The sequence below is a fragment of the Cervus canadensis genome, chromosome 28, assembly GCF_019320065.1.
Source record: "Cervus canadensis isolate Bull #8, Minnesota chromosome 28, ASM1932006v1, whole genome shotgun sequence".
In the NCBI taxonomy this organism is placed as follows: domain Eukaryota; kingdom Metazoa; phylum Chordata; class Mammalia; order Artiodactyla; family Cervidae; genus Cervus; species Cervus canadensis.
This window is the reverse complement of record NC_057413.1, coordinates 17,355,594-17,377,716: the sequence shown is the minus strand read 5'-3', so window position 1 is coordinate 17,377,716 and position 22,123 is coordinate 17,355,594. Positions and strand designations below refer to the sequence as shown.

General features: G+C 39.3%; 1 protein-coding gene and 1 non-coding gene across 2 annotated transcripts; one reads left to right on the top strand and one right to left on the bottom strand.

Moving 5' to 3' along the window:
- Positions 1-5,485: 5,485 nt before the first annotated feature.
- Positions 5,486-20,848, bottom strand: LOC122429742 (placental prolactin-related protein 1-like). Its single transcript, XM_043450339.1, has 5 exons — positions 20,794-20,848; positions 9,452-9,624; positions 8,337-8,444; positions 6,306-6,485; positions 5,486-5,677 (listed from the first exon to the last, which is right to left on the bottom strand). Exons 1-5 carry the CDS (start codon positions 20,846-20,848, stop codon positions 5,486-5,488), a joined length of 708 nt encoding a protein of 235 aa, XP_043306274.1.
- LOC122430178 lies at positions 11,628-11,736 on the top strand. The gene has a single exon (XR_006266258.1). It is a non-coding gene; the product is annotated as a U6 spliceosomal RNA (small nuclear RNA).
- Positions 20,849-22,123: the final 1,275 nt, after the last annotated feature.

The following is a 22,123-nucleotide window of genomic DNA, read 5'->3' as shown; positions in this document are numbered from 1 at the left end:
GGGAATGGCAACCACTTCAGTATTCTTGATTTGACAACCCCGTGAACAGTATGAAAAGGCAAAATGACAGGTTACTGAAAGAGGAATTCCCCAGGATGGTAGAAGCCCAATATGCTACTGGAGATCAGTGGAGAAAAAACTCCAGAAAGAATGAAGGGAAGGAACAACAGCAAAACCAATACCCAGCTGTGGATGTGACTGGTGATAGAAGCAAGATCTGATGCTGTAAAGGGCAATATTGCATAGGAACCTGGAATGTTAGGTCCATGAATCAAGGCAAATTGGAAGTGGTCAAACAGGTGATGGCAAAGGTGTATGTTGACATTCTAGGAATCAGGGAACTAAAATGGACTGGAATGGGTGAAATTAACTCAGATGACCATTATATCTACTACTGTGGGCAGGAATCCCTTAGAAGAATTGCAGTAGCCATCTTGGTCAACAAAAGTGTCTGAAATGCAGTACTTGGAGGCAATCTCTTAAACACCAGAATGATCTCTGTGCGTTTCCAAGGCAAACCATTCAATATCACTGTAATCCAAGCCTATGCCCCAACCAGTAACGCTGAAGAAGCTGAAGTGGAACAGTTCTATGAAGACCTACAAGACCTTTTAGAACTAATACCCAAAAAGATGTCCTTTTTATTCTAGGGGACTGGAATGCAAAAGTAGGAAGTCAAAAAACACCTGTAGTGACAGGCAAATTTGGCCTTGGAGTACAAATGAAGCAGGGCAAAGGCTAATCAAGTTTTTGCAAGAGAACGCACTGGTCATAGCAAACACCCTCTTCCAACAATACAAGAGAAGACTCTACACATGGACATCACCAGATGGTTGAGACTGACATCAGATTGATTATATTCTTTGCAGCCAAACATGGAGAAGCTCTACACAGTCAGCAAAAACAAGATCAGGAGCTGACTGTGACTCAGATCATGAACTCTTTATTGTCAAATTCAGAATTAAACTGAAAAAAGTAGGAAAAACCACTAGACCATTCAGGTATGACCTAAATCAAATCCCTTATGATTATACAGTGGAAGTGAGAAATAGATTTAAGGGACTAGATCTGATAGACAGAGTGCCTGATGAACTATGGATGGAGTTTCATGACATTGTACAGGAGACAGGGTTCATAATCATCCCCATGGAAAACAAATGCAAAAAGGCAAAATGGTTGTCTGAGGAGGCCTTACAAATATCTGTGAGAAGAAGAGAAGCAAAAAGCAAAGGAGAAAAGGAAAGATATTCCCATTTGGATGCAGAGTTCCAAAGAATAGCAAGAAGAGGTAAGAAAGCCTTCCTCAGTGATCAATGCAAAGAAATCGAGGAAAACAACAAAATGGTAAAGAATAGAGATCTCTTCAAGAAAATTGCAGATACCAAGGGAATATTTCATGCGAAGATAAGATCAATAAAGGACAGAAATTGTATGGACCTAACAGAAGCAGAAGATATTAAGAAGAGGTGGCAAGAATACACAGAAGAACTGTACAAAGAAGATTTTCACGACCCAGGTAATCACAAGGGTGTGATCACTCACCTAGAGCCAGACATCCTGAATGTGAACTCAAGTGGGCCTTAGAAGGCATCACTAGGAACAAAGCTAGTGAATGTGATGGAATTCCAGTTGAGCTCTTTCAAATCCTGAAAGATGATGCTGTGAAAGTGCTGCATGCAATATACCAGCAAATTTGGAAAACTCAGCAGTGGCCAAAGGACTGGAAAAGGTCAGTTTTCATTCCAATCCCAAAGAAAGGCAATCCCCCAAAAATGCTCAAACCACTGCACTATTGCACTCATGTCACACGCTGGTAAAGTAATGCTCAAAATTCTCCAAGCCAAGCTTCAGCAATACATGAACCGTGAACTTCCAGATGTCCAAGCTGGTTTTAGGAAAGGCAGAGGAACCAGAGATCAAATTGCCAACATCCGCTGGATGATTGAAAAAGCAAGAGAGTTCCAGAAAAACATCTATTTCTGCTTGATTGACTATGCCAAAGACTTTGGCTGTGTAGATCACAATAAACAGAGGAGAATTCTGAAAGAGATGGGAATACCAGACCACCTGACCTGCCTCTTGAGAAACCTACATGTAGGTCAGGAAGCAACAGTGAGAACTGGACATGGAACAACAGACTGGTACCAAATAGGAAAACGAGTACATATGAATAGGAAAATAGGAAAAGTACGTCAAGGCTGTATATTATCACCCTGCTTATTTAACTTATATGCAGAGTACATTATGGGAAATAGATGGGGAAACAGTGGAAGCAGTGTCAGACTATATTTTCTTGGGCTCCAAAATCACTGTAGATGGTGATTGTAGCCATGCAATTAAAAGATGCTTACTCCTTGGAAGGAAAGTTATGACCAACAGGGATAGCATATTAAAAAGCAGAGACATTATTTTGCCAACAAAGGTCCATCTGGTCAAGGCTATGGTTTTCCAGTGGTCATGTATGGATGTAAGAGTTGATCTGGAAGAAAGCTGAGTGCCAAAAAATTGATGCTTTTGAACTGTGGTGTTGGAGAAGACTCTTGAGAGTCCCTTGGACTGCAAGGATATCCAACCACTTCATCCTAAAAGACAGCAGTCCTGGGAGTTCATTGGAAGGACTGATGCTGAAGCTGAAACTCCAGTACTTTGGTCACCTTATGCGAAGAGTTGACTCATTGGAAAAGACCCTGATGCTGGGAGGGATTGGGGGCAGGAGAAGAAGTGGACGACAGAGGATGAGATGGCTGTATGGCATCATTGACTCGATGGACAAAGTTTGAGTAAACTCTGGGAGTTTGTGTTGAACAGGGAGGACTGGCTTGCTGCAATTCATGAGGTCACAAAGAGTCAGACATGACTGAGGGACTGAACTGAACTGAACTGTCAGTGTTCAAATAGGCAATAAGTATATTCCCTTTTTGACTAAGTGCACTCAAATGAGATAAGTGGCATTGAGTCTTAGAATCAAAAATTAATCTTGAAACATTTGAGTTGAATCAAACTTGTCAGTGCCAACTCATATGGGTCTTTCTTGAAAAATCCATCCCTCATTAGGCCAACCTGGTTCCCATCACACATAGTATTGTGTGCAGGCAAAGATCTGTGTTTAACGCTTACACTATTTTTTCCACTTGTCCATGCATTTCTTTCTTGACATCTTTCAGTGCTTCATCTGCCTCCTGTCTTCACTATCCAAACAGGTTATAATTACAGCAGACGATGTCTAAGTAGCTAGACTCGCAATTGCTGCCCACTAGGCACTTTGGAAGGACTGAAGCTAAAGCTGAAATTCCAATGCTTTGGTCATCTCATGTGAAGAGTTGACTTATTGGAAAAGACCCTGATGCTGGGAAGGATTGGGGGCTGGAGAAGAAGGGGACAACAGAGGATGAGACGGCTGGATGGCATTACCAACTCGATGGAATTGAGTTTGAGTAAACTCCGGGAGTTGGTGATGGACAGGGAGGCCTGGCGTGCTGCGATTTTTGGGGTCGCAAAGAGTCGGACAGGACTGAGTGACTGAACTGAATTGAACTGAAGGCATTTTGGAAAGAGTCTAGGAAGGATTCTTTCCGGTATTAGTATTTTACTTTCAGGGGATTAGAAAGCTTTTCAGTTTGAAGAGTCCATCAATACAAGTATATCTCAAGCGTGAACACTGTTTAATTATTTACTTGATTAGTGATTAGCTGACCTGCTGAGAGTAAGGCAATGAAGGGTTAGTAAACAAGGGAGGATTCAGGTAAAAGGAACGAGTAACTCTTGGAGAAAGTGGACACATGATTAAGGGGACCATTACCTCTATTTTGGTTAAGCTTTAGGTTTTGTTTAGGCTGGCTCTGTAAAGAAATGTGTTGTTTCCAATTTATTTCCATTCATCATCTATGCTTTACAATCTATGTCTTATTTAAGTGTTAAAAGTGACTAGTGACTACTGCTTGTTATCGCAGTGTAGTCCGAGATTTGGTTCTGGTATTCCACAGGGTCTAGCAGAGGTTCTGTAGAGTACTTATTTCTATCATTTGCTGCAGAACTTTAACATTTTTTGGTGATTTCTGGTACTAAGTTGATGAAATACAGGAAAGTAGAGCTCAGGTGCTTTTGGATAAAACCTTAATTTATCTCCTCCCTTCTCTCTGACTTTTCATGTATTGACTCAACCACTCCCATATTGTTGGATGCCTTTTTTGACTCTTATGTCTGCCTCATTCCTTGCATGTGGTCAAGGTCTATTTCATTTCCTGTATCTCTCACATCCTTTGCATCTTGTCACCTGGCAGAACCCTCTTTTATTTTTCATGTCATGATAGTCCCAGCTCTTTCTGGTCTCTTTCTTTCTCTCTACCAGCCCCAACACCCAAAACTTCTCAACCCACATTAAAGTTTCTCTTTTCTAATTCTGGACATACTGCTCCCTTGGACTAAATGTTCTTGGTTTCCTGTTGCTTTGTAGAATAAAGACAAACTCTCCACTTTGGCATATATGATTCTACCTAATGCATAAAAATCCATACAAGCATTTCTCCATTCTAACCCTACAATAATATATACAGCATATCATGCGAGCATAATCATGAGAGATACAGCATGTATGGTTACAAATGAACATTTCTTGTGTTTTTGTCAAACTTAATTATTCACTGATACCTTATAATGCTATACGTATTACTATCTCAGTTGCCTTGATCTAGGATGTCGGAGATCTTTATTTCATAAGATGATCCTAAATGAATTGACAGATATACTGTTTTCCTATTTTTGTACAACAATATCCCATCAACCTTTCAAAACTCCATCATTTTCGTCACTCCTATGGCACACTCAATTGGCTCCTAGCTTTACTTCAATCTACTGTAGCACTGTGTTGACATCACATCTTTTTCTTCTTCATTCTACCATGTAATATAGCAATTTGTGTGTTTATATCACACCCTTTTTCTCCACAACTTGAAGGCCTGCTTCTGGAAAATAGAGATTTTTTTTAAACCTCAGTTTAAGTCCTCATTGTATCCATGACATGTGATTTACTAATCTATAAGGTCAGTGAACTTCAAAGGTTCTTCATTTGTTTGTTTCCATTCCATAACCTGAGAATTCATTCTTCTTGGTAGCATGACCAGAACCATGAACAATTGTCTAATTCTTTGATTCTCATAACTTGACACAAAATAATTGGCTGTGATTCTTAAGTAATCTCTTAATGGTCTTCTTCATAATGCCAGCTTCTGCTATTTGTGACTAATCATAACAGGAGCTTCATTCTCTCAATTATAGGGGTGTATTTTCATTTGATTTTCTATTAAATGAATATAAGAAATGTTAACATATTGCCGTTTTAGATTTTGACATCTCTAAAGAGTCTGTGTTTATTTTTAGAGAAGATCCATTTCTCAGAGCATGCATTAAAAAGCTATAAATTTCACAGAAACTTGCTATGAGATAGATCATTATGACCATCTCAGATCTGGATGGGTTGGATGTGGATTTAGCACGTTTTGCGCATTCGGCACGCCAGGATCTTGATGTAAATGTCAACTTCACGTGAATCCCTGCGCAGGCAGTGGAACAGGTTATAAAATTCAGAATGACGCCTGTCTTCATCGCTGGATGTCAGGGATGAGAGTCCTGACCAGGTAATTCGAGTGTCGAACATCTTCTGCAAGACTGGAACAATAACCTGAATACCCAAAAGATAATGGCTTTTATGAGTTTTATTAGTATTTGCTTATCTTTTTTGCTTCCAATTATCAAATTAAGATATGGGGAACACATACAAATATAAAACACTCTAGATATGGATTTTGGAGCCAGCCTATGAGAAAATAATTAGGAATCTAAAATGTAAAATCATAACTCTAGTTTAGTTTTAACTTTCTCTTTTCTTCCTTCCCACTCTCATCCTTTGATTTGAGTAGAACAGAGAAAGAAGACAATTGGAACTTCAATAGCAGCTGTCCTGGGATACTTTGAAGAAAGTGCTGATCTTGAAAATTCTGTACTCTAATACTCCTAATCTTGAAAATATTTCAACCATCTGTGCCCAGGAAGAGGCAAGCTTTTGGTGGAATTGGGTGCAATACAGGGAAGGCTTCACATATCACAAATTGCAGTGAAATTCTGATTCCTTTACAGTAGAATATATCACTATGAATGACTAAGCTCCTGATTATGTAGTAGAAGTCTAGCATGTAGAAGTCATGAATCTTTTTCTTACAAACTGAGATATTTCAAAACTCCTTATGCATCACAGAGATCACCTCTATCATTCATGATCAAAGCAAGAAAGCCCTCTGCAGGATGCTCACCTGTTTGAATTGACTCTCTATGAATGCTTGAAGTTTGTCTGACAGTTGCTCACTCTCTGGGGCTCTTGTTAGGATCGTCTGTGAGACTTCTTTCAAACTCTGCAGCTCGTTGGTAAGATGATGCAGAGGTTTATTCCAGGTGTACAGTAAGAAGAGTATCAGCTTACTAAGGTCTTCATTCTAAGCAACCATAAGAAATGGTCTCATTAAAATAATCATAATTCAGTGGTTTTGGTAACATGTTATCTCTGCTCAGAGCAGCTGACCTAAAAAAAAAACTTTTAGTTGTACCTATGTGTATGCAGAGATTTTTGAAAGCAGTAAAAGTTGCAAAAGTATAAATGTAAGCTATTAGTTCACACTTTACTGAATTATTAAAAATCTAGGTTATTTTAGAAACTAATTCTTCTCATGCATTCTAATTTATAACATGAAGGATTTTCTTTTTTCCTCTGAAATTCTACCACCACTCAGTGAGTTCTTTTATGTTTGTACATTTGTGTGAGAGAAATCTAAGTATTTTATGACAAGTCAGTATGTGCCTGCCGTACCTGACCCAAGAAAAAGGCATTCTACCTGTGTCCACATCATTGTCACCCAGTGATTCTTTCATATTAAAGAATCAGGTGAGTCATTCATATTGATTTTCAATTGGTAATTTGTTTTATGATATTACAACAAAGAGACAATGAAGAAGACATGACATTCCTAAACAGGCTTTCTTTCCTCAGTTGATCCCAACACCAGGCCCCATGCTGGTATCAGGAGTCTGTCTTGTTGACATGTGTCCGGACAGAAAATGGCACAGTGTTGTCCTTAGTAACAGCATCAGTGGGATTCACAATGGAGGGTTTTCCCCCTGGTTCACTACTACTAGTAGAATTGAGCATGAAAATCCTGGGGGCTGAATATCTCTACTTAACATACTTGATTTCTTTACATCCATGAACTGTTTTAGTGGTAAAGAACATAGAACTGAATGGGATTAAATATAGTAATGTGCTAGGAATAGTACTAAGCACATAAAGTGCTTAGTAAAATGTATGGCCATGTAGTAACTCTCAATAAACTTTAAATTCAAGGCTATTGAAAAAAATCCCTCGTCTTCTTCCTCTTTGACCTTTTTCCTTTACTTGATCATCCTCATTATTAATGAGCTTAACAGAGCAAAAGAATGCTGATATCACTAAGAAGGTTGTAGAGAGAGAGGATAGAATTTTAAGGGGTGATGCATGTGAAAATATTTTAAAAAATAGAGGACGAGGGATAATGCAGGAAATCAGAAAGGAGAGATTATAATGGTCAACATTTAGAGCTGCCATAAATGATTAAGGCTTGATATGTAAACAGTTTTGTCCTCAGAACAGAGGCAATTGTTGCGGCCATGAAAAGCAAAGCAATGTTTTATAGGCCATTTGGGGGAGACTTACAAATTAAGAATAAAAGGTGACAGAGGAATGATTGAGAATGATGAATGAGGGATGTATCAGAGAAGTAGAAGCAGAATCAGGAGAACCTAGAAATGCAGACGTGCTGGCTCGAGTGGTGCAGAATAGGACTCCCAAGTAGGCGTCACTAGTAACAGGGAGTACTCAATCCTGGGGTGTGTTTCTTACATATTCTTGAATTTTGCAATCATATTTTACACATGGAAGTTCCCATTCATTTCCTGTTTTCTTTTTTTTTTTCATTTATTTTTATTAGTTGGAGGCTAATATGGAATATTACTCAGCCATTTCCTATTTTCATACAGAATAATAGTTGCAATCCTGTGTCGAATGGTTGGGTTGAACTAAAGTTGTCTGCATGTACAATTTATAGATCTGTTCTTGTTTTTGCTACTACAGATCTTTAGTTATCCCTTGATTTCACTTATGCTTCATCAACTGCATAATATAATTTCTCTTCAGTGGCTTACGGTTCCTCCACCTTTTTCTGCATGTACAGGTACCATGACCTCTAATAGTCTGAAGCCTGGTAACCTACGTATTGTCTCATTGATCTGGTGAAAAACCTAGGTGAAAGACTCACGTTCAACTGTTGGGCGTTTTCTCTTTCTTCAGGTGCATGGAGGGGATTGGTGTGGCAGCTGTTGGTGGCATTGATATGGTACTGTTTGCCCTGGGCATATTTTTCATCCTAAAAGTGATCAGGCAGTTCGTTAGGATTGTTGGGCATTCAGTATATGAACCCATTACAAGAACATTTATATGTTTGATAGACATATAATTTTTTTAACAAGGGAGCATCACAAAATTTGAAATTCATTCTTTTCCTACTTTTTCTATACATTGTCTCTATAAAAATGATTTTATATCTAACTCTTCTAAGTTTAACCTTTTCCCTTCTCTGTTTATTATTATCCTTTTTTTTTTTTTTTTTTTTTTTTTTTTTTTTTTTTTTTTTTTTTTTTTTTTTTTTTTTTTTTTTTTTTACTATTTAACCAAATATAGTGCATATGTACCAATAGTTGGTGCTTCCCAGGGACGGCAGTGATAAAGAAAATTCCTGCTAATGCAGGAGATATTAATGTTAAATGAGCTCTTAGGGTGGAACACTCATCCCATAGGTTTAGTGTCTTCATGAAGCGAAACACCAGAGAATTTTCTCTTCTGTCTCTGTGTCTGTGTGTCCTTTCCTCTGTCTGTCTTCCCCACCCCCCACCCTGTGTGAGGACACATGGAGAAGCCATCCTGGGAGGAAAGAATTCTTACCAGAACCTCACCTTGCTGGTGCCCTGATCTGGGACTTCTAGCCCCCAGAACTGTGAGGTAATAAATTTCTGGTGTTTATTCCACTGAGTCTATTGTATTCTCTTACGGCATTCCTGGCTGACAAATACAAATTTATTTATTTTAGACATTTTAAAAAAAGAAAATGAATGAAAGGAGATTGAAAAAATTATTGCACTTCTAAGGAATCTTTGAGATTTCACAAAACTGATCCTTTTTTTGATTTCACCATCTTATGAACTGATGACTTCCTTGACCTAGAGAGTATGTTATTGCAGCCTTCTTGTTTAAAGGATAGTATAGGCCAGTCACTTATGTGAAGTTTCCTTTCGAGAGCCTGGCGGGCCACAGTCCATGGGGTCGCAAGTGACGGACATGATTTAGCAACTAAACCACCACCACCACAGTACTTACAAACTCTTTGAACATTATTGCGGAAAGGTTATGGAAGTAGTGGGACAGCCAGGCAGCATTGATAAACAGGTCTGTAAGGGATCTCAGGGGGGTGTCAGGACCGCAGGAAGGGCATATGTTGCCTTGGCACAGGAGCAAATTTGACATGACCAGCAGCAGGAGCAGGCAGGACCCTGCTAAAATAAAAACATGAGCCATTCTGATGATCTAGTCACCTGAGGTTATCAAATCCATCCTATGGAGGGAAGCCTTCTCTTTCCCTGTGTCTTTTAGCAGGAGTTGGTGCTCTAGTAGCTGGGATGGTGAAGAAGGAGCGCCTTCTGTGTAAATATAGATGGATGACGATATTTGCACAGATAGATGGTCGGAGAAGTAGGTCACTCCTTGCATTTTTGTATTGCTCCCAGAAGTACTTCTCTGCTCTGCAAATATTTTGAACTTAATTCTGAGCCAGAGTGTTTAGGCCATTCTTTCAAAACAGTTTAATTTTGGGACTCTGCAGACTCTGAGCAGCGAGGCCCTCTACGAGTTTGTAATTTTTTCACTCTACATCACTAATCCTTGAATTTTAGACACTGAAATGACAAGAAGTGTACAGTTGATCTGTCTGGTTCGCCGTCACACTGAAATAAGAGTAAACATGTGACTGACTGATCCCTACTATTGAGTACAAAGAGAATACTATGACAAAAAGGATACTGTACCTTGCATCTGCTAACTCACCTTTGTAACCCCATGCATGTCTTTGATACTTTCCCAAAAGCCTTAAAACATCTTAAATTTTGTGTTTCACAGTAACATTGTGAGATAGCCTTCATCTTCACTATGATCATCAAGTTATGTTAATGAAGATGCAATGCCTTGGAGAGGGCAAGTAATTTTCCCCAGGTCCCATTATTAGCAGATGGAGGTGACTGGGCACCAAGCAGTCATCTGTTCACTTCCTGATGTCACATCACACATGCCTGTGGGCTCTCGGTCTGCATGTGTGTAACAAGGACCACATCAGGAGCTGAGATGACTCTGCTTGCAGAGAAAAATATTTTGTCTTTGACTGCAAAGCAGCAGTGACCCTAGAACATTGGTTTTATCCACTTTTTCTGCTCTGTCTATAAAACACTCACTGTTAAAATCTTTGACATTATCAGTGTGGGGGCCTGGTTCTCCTTGCATCTAGGCACCTTGACAACTCTTCTACTTTTATGTATCCTTAGTATTCTCGTTACATTTGTTTCTTCGAGAAAATAGCAAATAAATCTCCAAATGGTAATACAAGAATATTACCTCTCAGCCCCCAGGATCCCATCACTGGCTCTGCAGACACGGTCTGGCCTTTCCTGACTGTGATGTTTTTGGGAGAAAATCCATGTGTCTGGTTGGGAGAAAATCCATGTGTCTGGTTGGGAGCACATCCTGACAGCCATGGGGCTGAGTTTTTGAATCATCGTCAAGAATCTCCTCTTTGATAGTAGAACCAGATCTTCATGTTTCCATGATGTATTGCAATATTTCAGAAATTATTCCTAACCCTACCTTTGGCCAACAGAAGCATAAAATCATAGACTCTTGCAAGCATGATTTTAATATTACTTTTCCTATCTGTCCTTTGTACGTAAGCAGAATTTAAGACTGAAGTAAGCAAGAATTCAGTTTGGACAAGAGAACAGATAAAATAGATTTTGTCCTCCTGAATGAGATCTGAACATGATTCTTTTTCCAATTTACCACAAGAGTGATAATTTAATTAAGGATAAGATATCAGCATTTACTAGATTTTTTTCTGCTCTTAGTTTAAATGGGCATGGTATCTAAGAATAAAATGGTTATTTAAAATTAGGTGATGAAAATCAAAGAAGTGGTTCTCAAAAAGGAGACATATAAATTGGAGAAATTTGGGACTATCTCTCTTATCAACTAAAGGGCTTATTATGACAGGCTAGGAGAATAAGAGCTTATATAATATAGACATATTTGTGTGCATATTTTTCTGTGCATGTATATATGTGTTATGCATAATTATATGCTTAATTCCTTCATGGAACTTTGGAGCTTATAAAATTCGAATTTATAAGAGACAGTAAATATAGCAGAATATCCTAATTCCTAAGGTAATTGATCATTTATTGGTAGATGACTAAGTATATGATTTTTTTTTTTCTGTCAAAGAGTAATTTGTGTGTTTGCTTTGGTAGCACATATATTAAAAAACTGGAATAATACTGAGGAGATTAGCATGGCCCCTGCCCAAGGATGACAGGCCAATTTGTGAAGCCTTCCATATTTTTCTGTAACAACTTCGACGGGTTGGATGGGAAGGAAGGTGGGAAGGAGGTTCAAGAGTGAGGGGACATAGGTAAAACTATGGCTGATCCATGTTGATGTTTGGCCGAAAGCAGTACAGTATTGTAAAGCAACTACCCTTCAATTAAACATCAATAAATTTAAGTATAAAAATGTTTTTGGGGATCTTATAACAGGTTCAGATGTACACTGTATGCCTAAAGAGGATCTGACTGGAAACTGATTGTGTCAGTTATCATTGATTAGTGATTCATTAACTTTGTAGTTGGATGAGAAAAGTAAACTAACAAACACTATTGCCTGTGACTCAGTGTCATAGCAAGCTATAATCCTTGTCTGCGTTCACTTTTAGGCAGTATAGCGCCCAAACTTTGAAACTGAGGCCGTTCCCAGAAGCCCACAGTCATGAGCTCTGTTCAGGGTTTTTGTTTCTGATGCTGGAGGCTTCTGTGCACTGGTCCACTAGGTCCGAAACTTTTTCTCCTGAGCATTCTCTGATTCTATCATGTGCACAAGTCTTTCTACTTTGGTTGTCTAATTTGATTCTCTTATTCTTTTGATCAGACTACCAAGTGTCTTTTACGATTTACTTTTCAAACCCTTTTGTGCTTTGATTTTTCTGATGCTCATTAGTGTATTTGCTTCCATGTCTACATTTCTGAGTAGTTTTCAGTATCTACGTATACCCTACCGTATTTGCTTAGTGTCTGGATTTTGGTGTTTAGCATCAGCATACTTTTATGAACTTCATTTTCCTTCTGGTGAAGTTTCTGGTATACAGCTTAAGCTGGTTGGCTCCCACCTGGCTTGTTTGTGTTGTCTCCAAAAAAATTAGAGGACTCTGCTTTCTTTCTAGGCAATACTGCCCCTTCTTTTGATACCATTGCTAATTTTCTGTGATTTCACTGCCTCATAAGCTTTGCCTTTCTCAATCTACTGTAACTCGAGTACTAAGTGTTTCTATGCTGGTATTACTAGTTTATTTCATTTTGTTAATTTTAATTGGAGGCTAATTACTTTACAATATTCTGGTGGTTTTCCATACATTGACAGGAATCCGCCATGGGTGTAGATGTGTTCCCCTTCCTGACCCCCCTCCCACCTCCTCCCCATCTCATCCTTCTGGGTCATCCCAGTGCACCAGCCCCGAGCACCCTGGATCATGCATCGGACCTGGACTAGCGTTTTTTTCACATGTGATAATATACATGTTTCAGTGCCATTCTCCTAAGTCAGCCCACCCTCGCCCTCTCCCACAGAATCCAAAAGACTGTTCCATACATCTTCATGTCTTTTTCTGTCTCACATACAGGGTTATCCTTAACATCTTTCTAAAGTCCATATATATACGTTAGTATACTATATTGGTGTTTTCCTTTCTGGCTTACTTCACTCTGTATAATAGGTTCCATTTCATCCACCTCACTAGAACTGATTCAAATGTATTCTTTTTCATGGCTGAGTAATATTCCACTGTGTATATGTACCTCAGCTTTCTCATACATTCATCTGCTGATGGGCATCTATGTTGCTTCCATGTGCTGGCTATTATAAACAGTGCTGTGATGAACATTGTGGTAGACGTGTCTCTTTCTATTCTGGTTTCCTCAGTGTGTATGCCCAGCAGTGGGATTGCTCAGTCGTATGGCAGTTCTATTTCCAGTGTTTTAAGGAATCTCCACCCTGTTCTCCATAGTGGCTGTATTATTATTTCAAATAAATATCAACATAGTATAATAGAGAATTAAAGGGAATAAAATTACAATAGTATTAGTAATAATACATTCCCCCCAATTATAATCCAGGAATGCTCCCAGTTTTAAATGACACTATCCATGTATTATTGAGGTCCCCTACTCTTTGCCCTTACTACTTGTTTCAATTTGAAAAAGAATGTAGAAAACAATGGAGTGGAAAATTCTGAAAATCACCTTGGATTTTTGATGCCTCAAGGTTAAGTATGTAATTATTAGTTTTTTATAGTTAGTGGGGCTATTCTTAGCACATATAACTCATTGTAGGGTGATTGCTATTGAGTAAAGGATGCATACTGTGAAGTGCAATCACCAAACAGGAGACTGGAAATAAAGAAAGCAATGTCAGGAAGACACAGGCTTCTATTTTGGAAGGAATAACTAACAGTGTCTGTCATCTACAGTCTAATCTTCAGATTTTTCAAAAAACTTATTCTTCCTTGCCCATTTAATATTTGGGTTGTTTGATTTCTTCTACTATTGAGTTGCATGAGTCTCTTATATATACCTGGATATGAAGCCCTTATGAAATATGTGATTTGCAATTATTTTTTTTTATTCCATAGGTTGCCACTATATTTTATTGATGACTTCTTTTACTATGCAGAAGATTTTGAGTTTGATGTGGTCTCACTATTTATTTTTGCAGCTCTTGCCTTTGCTTTTGATGACTGACTTGTTTGAGCTACTTGCATTCCAGAATGCAGTCCTTTATCAGTTGTTTTATTTGCTATTATCTTCTCCCATTCTTACCAAAAGACACAAAGTGGCTGAATGGATACAAAAACAAGACCCATATATATGCTGTCTACCAGAGGCCCACTTCAGTCCTAGAGACTCATACAGAATGAAAGTGAGAGGATGGAAAAAGATATTCCATGCAAATGGAAATCCAAAGAAAACCAGATTGGCAATTTTCATATCAGAAAAAATAGACCTTAAAATAAAATCTATTACAAGGGATAAAGAAGGACACTATAAAATGATCAAGGGATCAGTCCAAGAAAAAGACAAAACAATTTTAAATATTTATGTACCCAACATAGGAGCACTTCCATATACAAGGTGAACGCTAACTGACATAAAATGGGAAATTGACAATAACACAATAATAGTAGGGCATATTAACACCCCACCTCTACCAATGGGTAGATCATCAAAACAGAAAAAAATAAGGAAACATAAACCTAAAGGGAACTATTAGAGCAAACAGACCTAATAGATATCTTCAGCACATTCCATCTAAATACAGAATACACTTTCTTCTCAGGTGAACATGGAACATTTTTCTCATCTTGGGTCACAAATCAAACCTCAGTAAATTTAAGGAAATTGAAATTTTATCAAGGATTTTCTCTGAGCACAACACTGTAAGACTAGATAATGACGATAGGAATAAAAAAAAAATTTAAAGACCAAAAACACATGTAGATTAAACAAAACATTTCTAAATAATGAACATGTTACTGAAGAAATAAAGGAAATTGAAACAGTCTTAGAAAGAAAGAACAATGAAAACATGATGATCTAAAACCTATACGATTCAACATAAGCAGTTCTAAGAGGAAAGTTTAAAGTAATACAAATCCTACCTCAAGAAACACAATGAAATGACCACCTAACTTTACATATTTTTAATGCTTTTTAAATTTCTCTTATCAGTGTCTTAAAGGTTTTATATAAAATCTTTCAACACCTTGCTTAAGTTTATTTCTAAGTGTTTTATCTTTTTGTGATGCAAAATTAAATGGGATTGTTTTCTTTATTCCACTTTCTGAGAGTTCATTGTTGATATACAGGTAGGCAACTGACTTTCGTATATCAGAATATAGTAAACATAATGTATGCTACATCTTTAAAGAATAGATATTTTCTGACATGTAAGACATATAGAAGATCAAGAGGTATATGACAAGATGCTCAGCATCACTAATAATCAAAGGAAATGCAGATCAAAAGCACAAGAGATATCACCTCATACCTGTTTGAATCGCTAGTACCAAAAAAGTAAGAAATGACAAATGTTATTGAGGATGTAGAGAAAAAGGGACCCTTATGGCAGAAAGTGAAGAGGAACTAAAAAGCCTCTTGATGAAAGTGAAAGAGGAGAGTGAAAAAGTTGGCTTAAACTTAACATTCAGAAAACTAAGATCATGGCACCTGGCCCCATCACCTCATGGGAAATAGATGGGTAGATAGTGGAAACAGTGTCAGACTTTATTTTTTGGGGCTCCAAAATCATTGCAGATGGTGATTGCAGCCATGAAGTTAAAAGACGTTTATTCCTTGGAAGGAAAGTCATGACCAACCTAGATAGCCTATTAAAAAGCAGAGACACTACTTTGCCAACAAAGGTCCATGTGGTCAAGGTTATGCTTTTTCAGTGGTCATGTATGGATGTGAGAGTTGGACTGTGAAGAAAGCTGAGCACCAAAGAATTGATGCTTTTGAACTGTGGTGTTGGAGAAGACTCTTGAGACTCCCTTGGACTGCAAGGAGATCCAACCAGTCCATCCTAAAGGAGATTAGCCCTGAGTGTTCATTGGAAGGACTGATGCTGAACCTGAAACTCCAGTACTTTGGCCACCTCATGTGATTGGTTGACTCAATGGAAAAGACCCTGATGCTGGGAGGAATTGGGGTCAGGAGGAGAAGGGGACGACAGAGGATGAGATGGCTGGATGGCATCACCGACTCGATGGGCATGAGTTTCAGTAAACTCTGGGAGTTTGTGATGGACAAGGAGGCCTAGCGTGCTGCAATTTATGGGGTCACAAAGAGTCAGACACGACTGAGTGACTGAACTGAACTGAACTGATGCACTGTTGATAGGGATATATATTAGTACAACTGCCATGGAAAAATATTGTGGTGGCTCCTCAAGAAATTTAAAAGAGAACTGTTATGTGATCCATTATCCCACTTCTGGATATACAGTCAAAGGAAATGAAATCATTGTCTCAAAGAGAGATCTGTATTCCCAAGTTCATTGCAGCATTATTCACAATAGCCTTGGTATAGGAACAAACTGAGTATCTTTCAACAGGTGAATGGATTAAAACAATGCAATGTGACATATATAGGTAAATATTATTTAGCCATTAGAAAAAGAAAGAAGTCCTTCCATGTGTGGCAACTTGGATGAACTGGAGGATATTACGCTAAGTGAACTAAATCAGAGAAAGAAAAATACCATGTGATCTTAATTATAAGGAATCTCAGAAAAAAAAAAAAAACAAAACAAAACAAAAAAACAGGATGGAACTCAGAGTAGAAAAATGATTGCCAAAGAATGGAGGGTAGGACAAATAGGAGAGATTTTTAAAGGTTACATATTCTCATGTATAAAAACTTAATGCATTCTGAGGTTCTAATTTAGAGCCCATCAACGACAGGCTCTGTCATCAGAAGAGGATGCAGAAGGAAGCATGACGAGCAAACCTCTAGAAACCAATGCTGCCCCAGTCCCTAGAATATCCCAACCCGGACTCTGGATTTTGCACAGTGGACCATGCAGTAGGGTGGCCGTGAGGAGCAACCCCTCGCCCAAGGTCAGGGGTGGTGACCGAGAGCACCAGGCTGAAATGGCATAGGAGCGGCCCAGAGGAGCTACCCCAGGTCCAAGGTCAGAGGCAGAGGCCAAGGGGAACTATCCCACTTCCAAGGCCAGGGACAGCGGCTGAGAGGAGCTACCTCACGCCCGAGGTCTTGGGCTGCAGCCGAGAGGAGCAACCCCACGGCCAAGGAGTGGCAGCTGGGCTGAGAGGAAGTAACCCAGGTTCAAGGTCAGAAGGGGCGGCCATGAGGAGATACCCCTGGTCCAAGGTAAGGAGCAGTGGCTGCACTTTTCTGGAGCAGCTATAAAGAGATATCCCACATCCAAGGTAAGAGAAACCCAAGTAAGATGGTAGGTGTTGCGAGAGGGCATCAAAGGGCAGGCACACTGAAACCATAATCACAGAAATCTAGCCAATCTGATCACACGGACCACAGTCTTATCTAACTCATGAAACTAAGCCATGCCGTGTGGGGCCACCCAAGACAGAAGGGTCATGGTGAAGAGGTCTGAAAGAATGTGGTTGACTGGAAAAGGGAATGGCAATCCTCTTCAGTATTCTTGCCTTGAGAACCACATGAACGGTATGAAAAGGCAAAATGATAGGATGCTGAAAGAGGAACTCCACAGGTCAGAAGGTGCCTAATATGCTACTGGAGATCAGTGGAGAAAAAACTCCAGAAAGAATGAAGGGATGGAGCCAAAGCAAAAAAAACACCCAGTTGTGGATGGGACTGGTGATAGAAGCAAGGTCTGATGCTGTAAAGGGCAATATTGCATAGGAACTTGGAATGTTAGGTCCACGAATCAAGGCAAATTGGAAGTGGTCAAACAGGAGATGGCAAAGGTGATTCTAGGATTCAGGGAACTAAAATGAACTGGAATGGGTGAAATTAACTTAGATGACCATTATATCTACGACTGTGGGCAGGAATCCCTTAGAAGAAATGCAGTAGCCATCTTGGTCAACAAAAGAGTTCAAAATGCAGTACTTGGAGGCAATCTCTTAAATGACAGAATGATCTCTGTTCGTTTCCAAGGCAAACCATTCAATATCATGGTAATCCAAGCCTATGCCCCAACCAATAACACTGAAGAAGCTGAAGTTGAACAGTTCTATGAAGACCTACAAGACCTTTTAAGACTAACACCCAAAAAAGATGTCCTTTTTATTCTAGGGGACTGTAATACAAAAGTAGGAAGTAAAAAAATACCTGGAGTAACAGGCAAATTTGGCCTTGAGTACAGAATGAAGCAGGCCAGAGGCTAATAGAGTTTTGCCAAGAGAACACACTGGTCATAGCAAATACCCTCTTCCAACAACACAAGAGAAGACTCTACACATGGACATCACCAGATGGTTGAGACCGAAATCAGATTGATTATGTTCTTTGCAGCCAAAGATGGAGAAGCTCTACACAGTCAGCAAAAACAAGACCAGGAGCTGACTGTGACTCAGATCATGAACTCCTTATTGTCAAATTCAGACTTAAACTGACAAAAGTAGGGAAAATCACTAGACCATTCAGGTATGACCTAAATCAAATCCCTTATGACTATACAGTAGAAGTGAGTAATAGATTTAAGAAACTAGATCTGATAGAGTGCTGATGAACTATGGATGGAGGTTTGTGACATTGTAAAAGAGACAGGGATCAAGACCATCCCCATGGAAAAGGAATGCAAAAAGGTAAAATGGTTCTTTGAAGAGGCCTTACAAATAGCTGTGAAGAAGAGAAGCACAAAGCAAAGGAGAAAAGGAAAGATATTCCCATTTGAATGAAGAGTTCCAAAGAATAGCAAGGAGAGATAAGAAAGCCTTCCTCTGCGATCAATGCAAAGAAATAGAGGAAAACAGAATGGGAAAGACTAGCGATCACTTCAAGAAAATGAGAGATACCAAGGGAATATTTCATGCAAAGATGGGTTTGATAAAGGACAGAAATGTTATGGACTTAAAAGAAGCAGAAGATACAAAGAAGAGTTGGCAAGAATACACAGAAGAACTGTACAAAAAAGATCTTCATGACCCAGAAAATCATGTGGTGTGGTCACTCACCTAGATTCAGACATCCTGGAATGTGAAGTCAAGTGGGCTTTAGAAGGCATCACTAGGAACAAAGCTAGAGGAGGTAATGGAATTCAGTTGAGCTATTTCAAATCCTGAAAGATGGTGCTATGAAATTGCTGCACTCAATATGCCAGCACATTTAGAAAAATCAGGAGTGGCCACAGGACTTGAAAAGGTCAGTTTTCATTCCAATTCCCAAAGAAAGGCAATCCCAAAGAATGCGCGAACTACCAACAAATGCACTCATCTCACATGCTAGTAAAGTAATGCTCAAAATTCTGAAAGCCAGGCTTCAGCAATACGTGAATCATGAACTTCTAGATGTTCAAGCTAGTTTTAGAAAAGGCAGAGGAACCAGCGATCAAATTGCCAACATCTGCTGGAACATCCAAAAAGCAAGTGAGTTCCAGAAAAACATCTATTTCTGCTTTATTGACTATGTCAAAGCCTTTCACTGTGTGGATCACATTAAACTGTGGAAAATTCTGAAAGAGATGGGCATACCAGATCACCTGACTTGCCTCCTGAGAAATCTGTATGCAGGTCAGGAAGCAACAGTTAGAATTGGACATGGAACAACAGACTGGTTCCAAATAGGAAAAGGAGTACATCAAGGCTGTCTATTGTCACCCTGCTTATTTAACTTATATGCAGAGTATATCATGAGAAATGCTGGGCTGGAAGAAGCACAATCTGGAATCAAGATTACTGGGAGAAATATCAGCAACCTCAAATATGCAGATGACACCACCTTTATGGCAGAAATTGAAGAGCAACTAAAAACCTTCTTGATGAAAATGAAAGAAGAGAGTGAAAAAGTTGGGTTAAAGCTGAACATTCAGAAAACTAAGATCATGGAATCTGATCCCATCACTTCATGGGAAATAGATGGGGAAACAGTGTCAGACTTCATTTTGGGGCTCCAAAATCACTGCAGATGCTGATTACAGCCATGAAATTAAAAGACACTTACTCCTTGGAACGAAAGTTATGACCAACCTACATAGCATATTAAAAAGCAAAGACATTGCTTTGCCAACAAAGGTCTGTCCTGTCAAGGCTATGGTTTTTCAGTGGTCACATATGAATGTGAGAGTTGGATGGTAAAGAAAGCTGAGTGCCAAAAAATTGATGCGTTTGAACTGTGGTGTTGGCAAGTCTTTTGAGAGTCCCTTGGACTGCAAGGAGATCCAACCAGTCCATCCTAAAGGAGATCAGTCCTGGGTGTTCATTGGGGAACTGATGCTAAAGCTGAAACTCCAGTACTTTGGCCACCTCATGAAAAGAGTTGACTCATTGAAAAAGACCGTGATGCTTTGAGGGATTGGGGTCAGGAGGAGAATGGGACGACAGAGGATGTGATGGCTGGATGGTATCAACCGACTGGACAATGAGAAGGAATATCAGGAGCCACATAGAACTCGGTAGGACAAATGAAAGAAGGGACAAGGAGGAAGGGGAAAGAAGCAGGAGAGCAAGTGAGACAAGCCTGCGCCTGGGGGTGAGGGAGCTGATGCGCAGGGGTGAGATCACCACTTCCATGGCCGTCCACTGGAATGGGGGGAGTCATTTGAAGCTGTTGGGGAATGAACTAACAAACCTGTGACCGTCTGAACGGAGTGAGAACCACATAGACAAGCCATGCTGCTGCCTTTCATACCTCGGACAGGGTTGTAAGTCCACTGGTGTCCACGGAAGCTGGGAGCTGGAGCCATTGGGACTGCGGAATGATCCCAGGGTGAGGACTCCTGTTGACCAAGGGGAGTCAGCCAGATGGGATGGGATGGAGGAAATCTGCTGCATTGAATGCTTCTTAAGGAAAGCCATGAGGCCATAAAAGTAGGGTTCAACTGCCTGTGGAGTAGAGCTATCTCTTTCTCCATGCTGGTACCTGTAGGTTGAGCTATAGAGAAAGACTTCAGTGAGGGTGTTCCTTGAGTGCCTGATGCACTAAGCAATGGAGAGTTTTGAATGTCTATATGCCCTACCCTACCCTATTCTCTGTCTAAATTGTGGGTTTTAGAATTGCAGTATTTTTATGAAATTAATGTCTTCTGGCAGAGTTTCTGGGTTTCAAATTAAGCTAATTCCTCACATCTGGCTCGTTCTTGGTGTTTCAAGAAACTTTGAGAACCTTCCTTCCTCTCAAGGCAATACTGCCCCTTACATTACTACCATTGCTGACTTCCCATACTTTCACTTCTTGCCTACTATATTCTATGTCTTTCTCTATTCACTGTCACTTTAGTGGTGTGTGTCCGTATGTTGGTATTAATATTTATAATGAAGTATTACCCTGATGCAGTAGAGAATCAATAGGACTACAGTTACAACACTAGTAATAAAGTACCTCCAAATTATAATCCATTAATGCTCCCATTTGAAACTGATTTTCTATCTATATACTATTGGGGTCTCTTAACACATTTTCCTTACTTAGTGGCTCAAATATGAAATGAAATATAGAAAACAATGGAGTGGTAAACTCTGGAAATTACATTCCTTTTTATATGCCTCATAGTAGGTATGCAAATATTAGTTTGTTTGTTTTTTTTCCCAGTGTGGCTGTTCTTAGTACATATTATAGCTCAGTGTGGGGTAATTTCTATTGACTGAAGAATGTACACTTTGAACTGTAATTGTCAAACAAATGAGTGGAGATGAATAAAGTAATACCAAGAAGGCACAAACTTTTGTTGTTCTAGAAGGAAAACCTTGCTGTGTCTCTCATCTACAGTCTAATCTTCAGATTTATTGAAACTCTTTATTTTCTTAAGCTCCATTAAAATTTTGGATTATTTGGTGTTTTTTGCCCTTGAGTTGTATGTCTCATGTATTTTTGGATATTACGCTCTTATCAAATATATGGGGGCAGGAGGAGAAGGGGGCCACAGAGGATGAGATGGCTGGATGGCATCACCGACTCGATGGACATGAGTTTGAGTAAACTCTGAGAGCTGGTGATGGACAGGTAGGCCTGGCATGCTGCG

Coding starts and splice junctions, on each gene's coding strand:
- LOC122429742 (XM_043450339.1), bottom strand. CDS start 20,848: ATGGCTCCAGCTCCCAGCTTCCGTGGACACCAGTGGACTTACAACCCT. Junction 9,625..20,793: donor GACTTACAACCCTGTCCGAG/GTATGAAAGGCA, acceptor TTATTTTAGCAG/GGTCCTGCCTGCTCCTGCTG. Junction 6,486..8,336: donor AAAACGCCCAACAGTTGAAC/GTGAGTCTTTCA, acceptor ATGGTTGCTTAG/AATGAAGACCTTAGTAAGCT.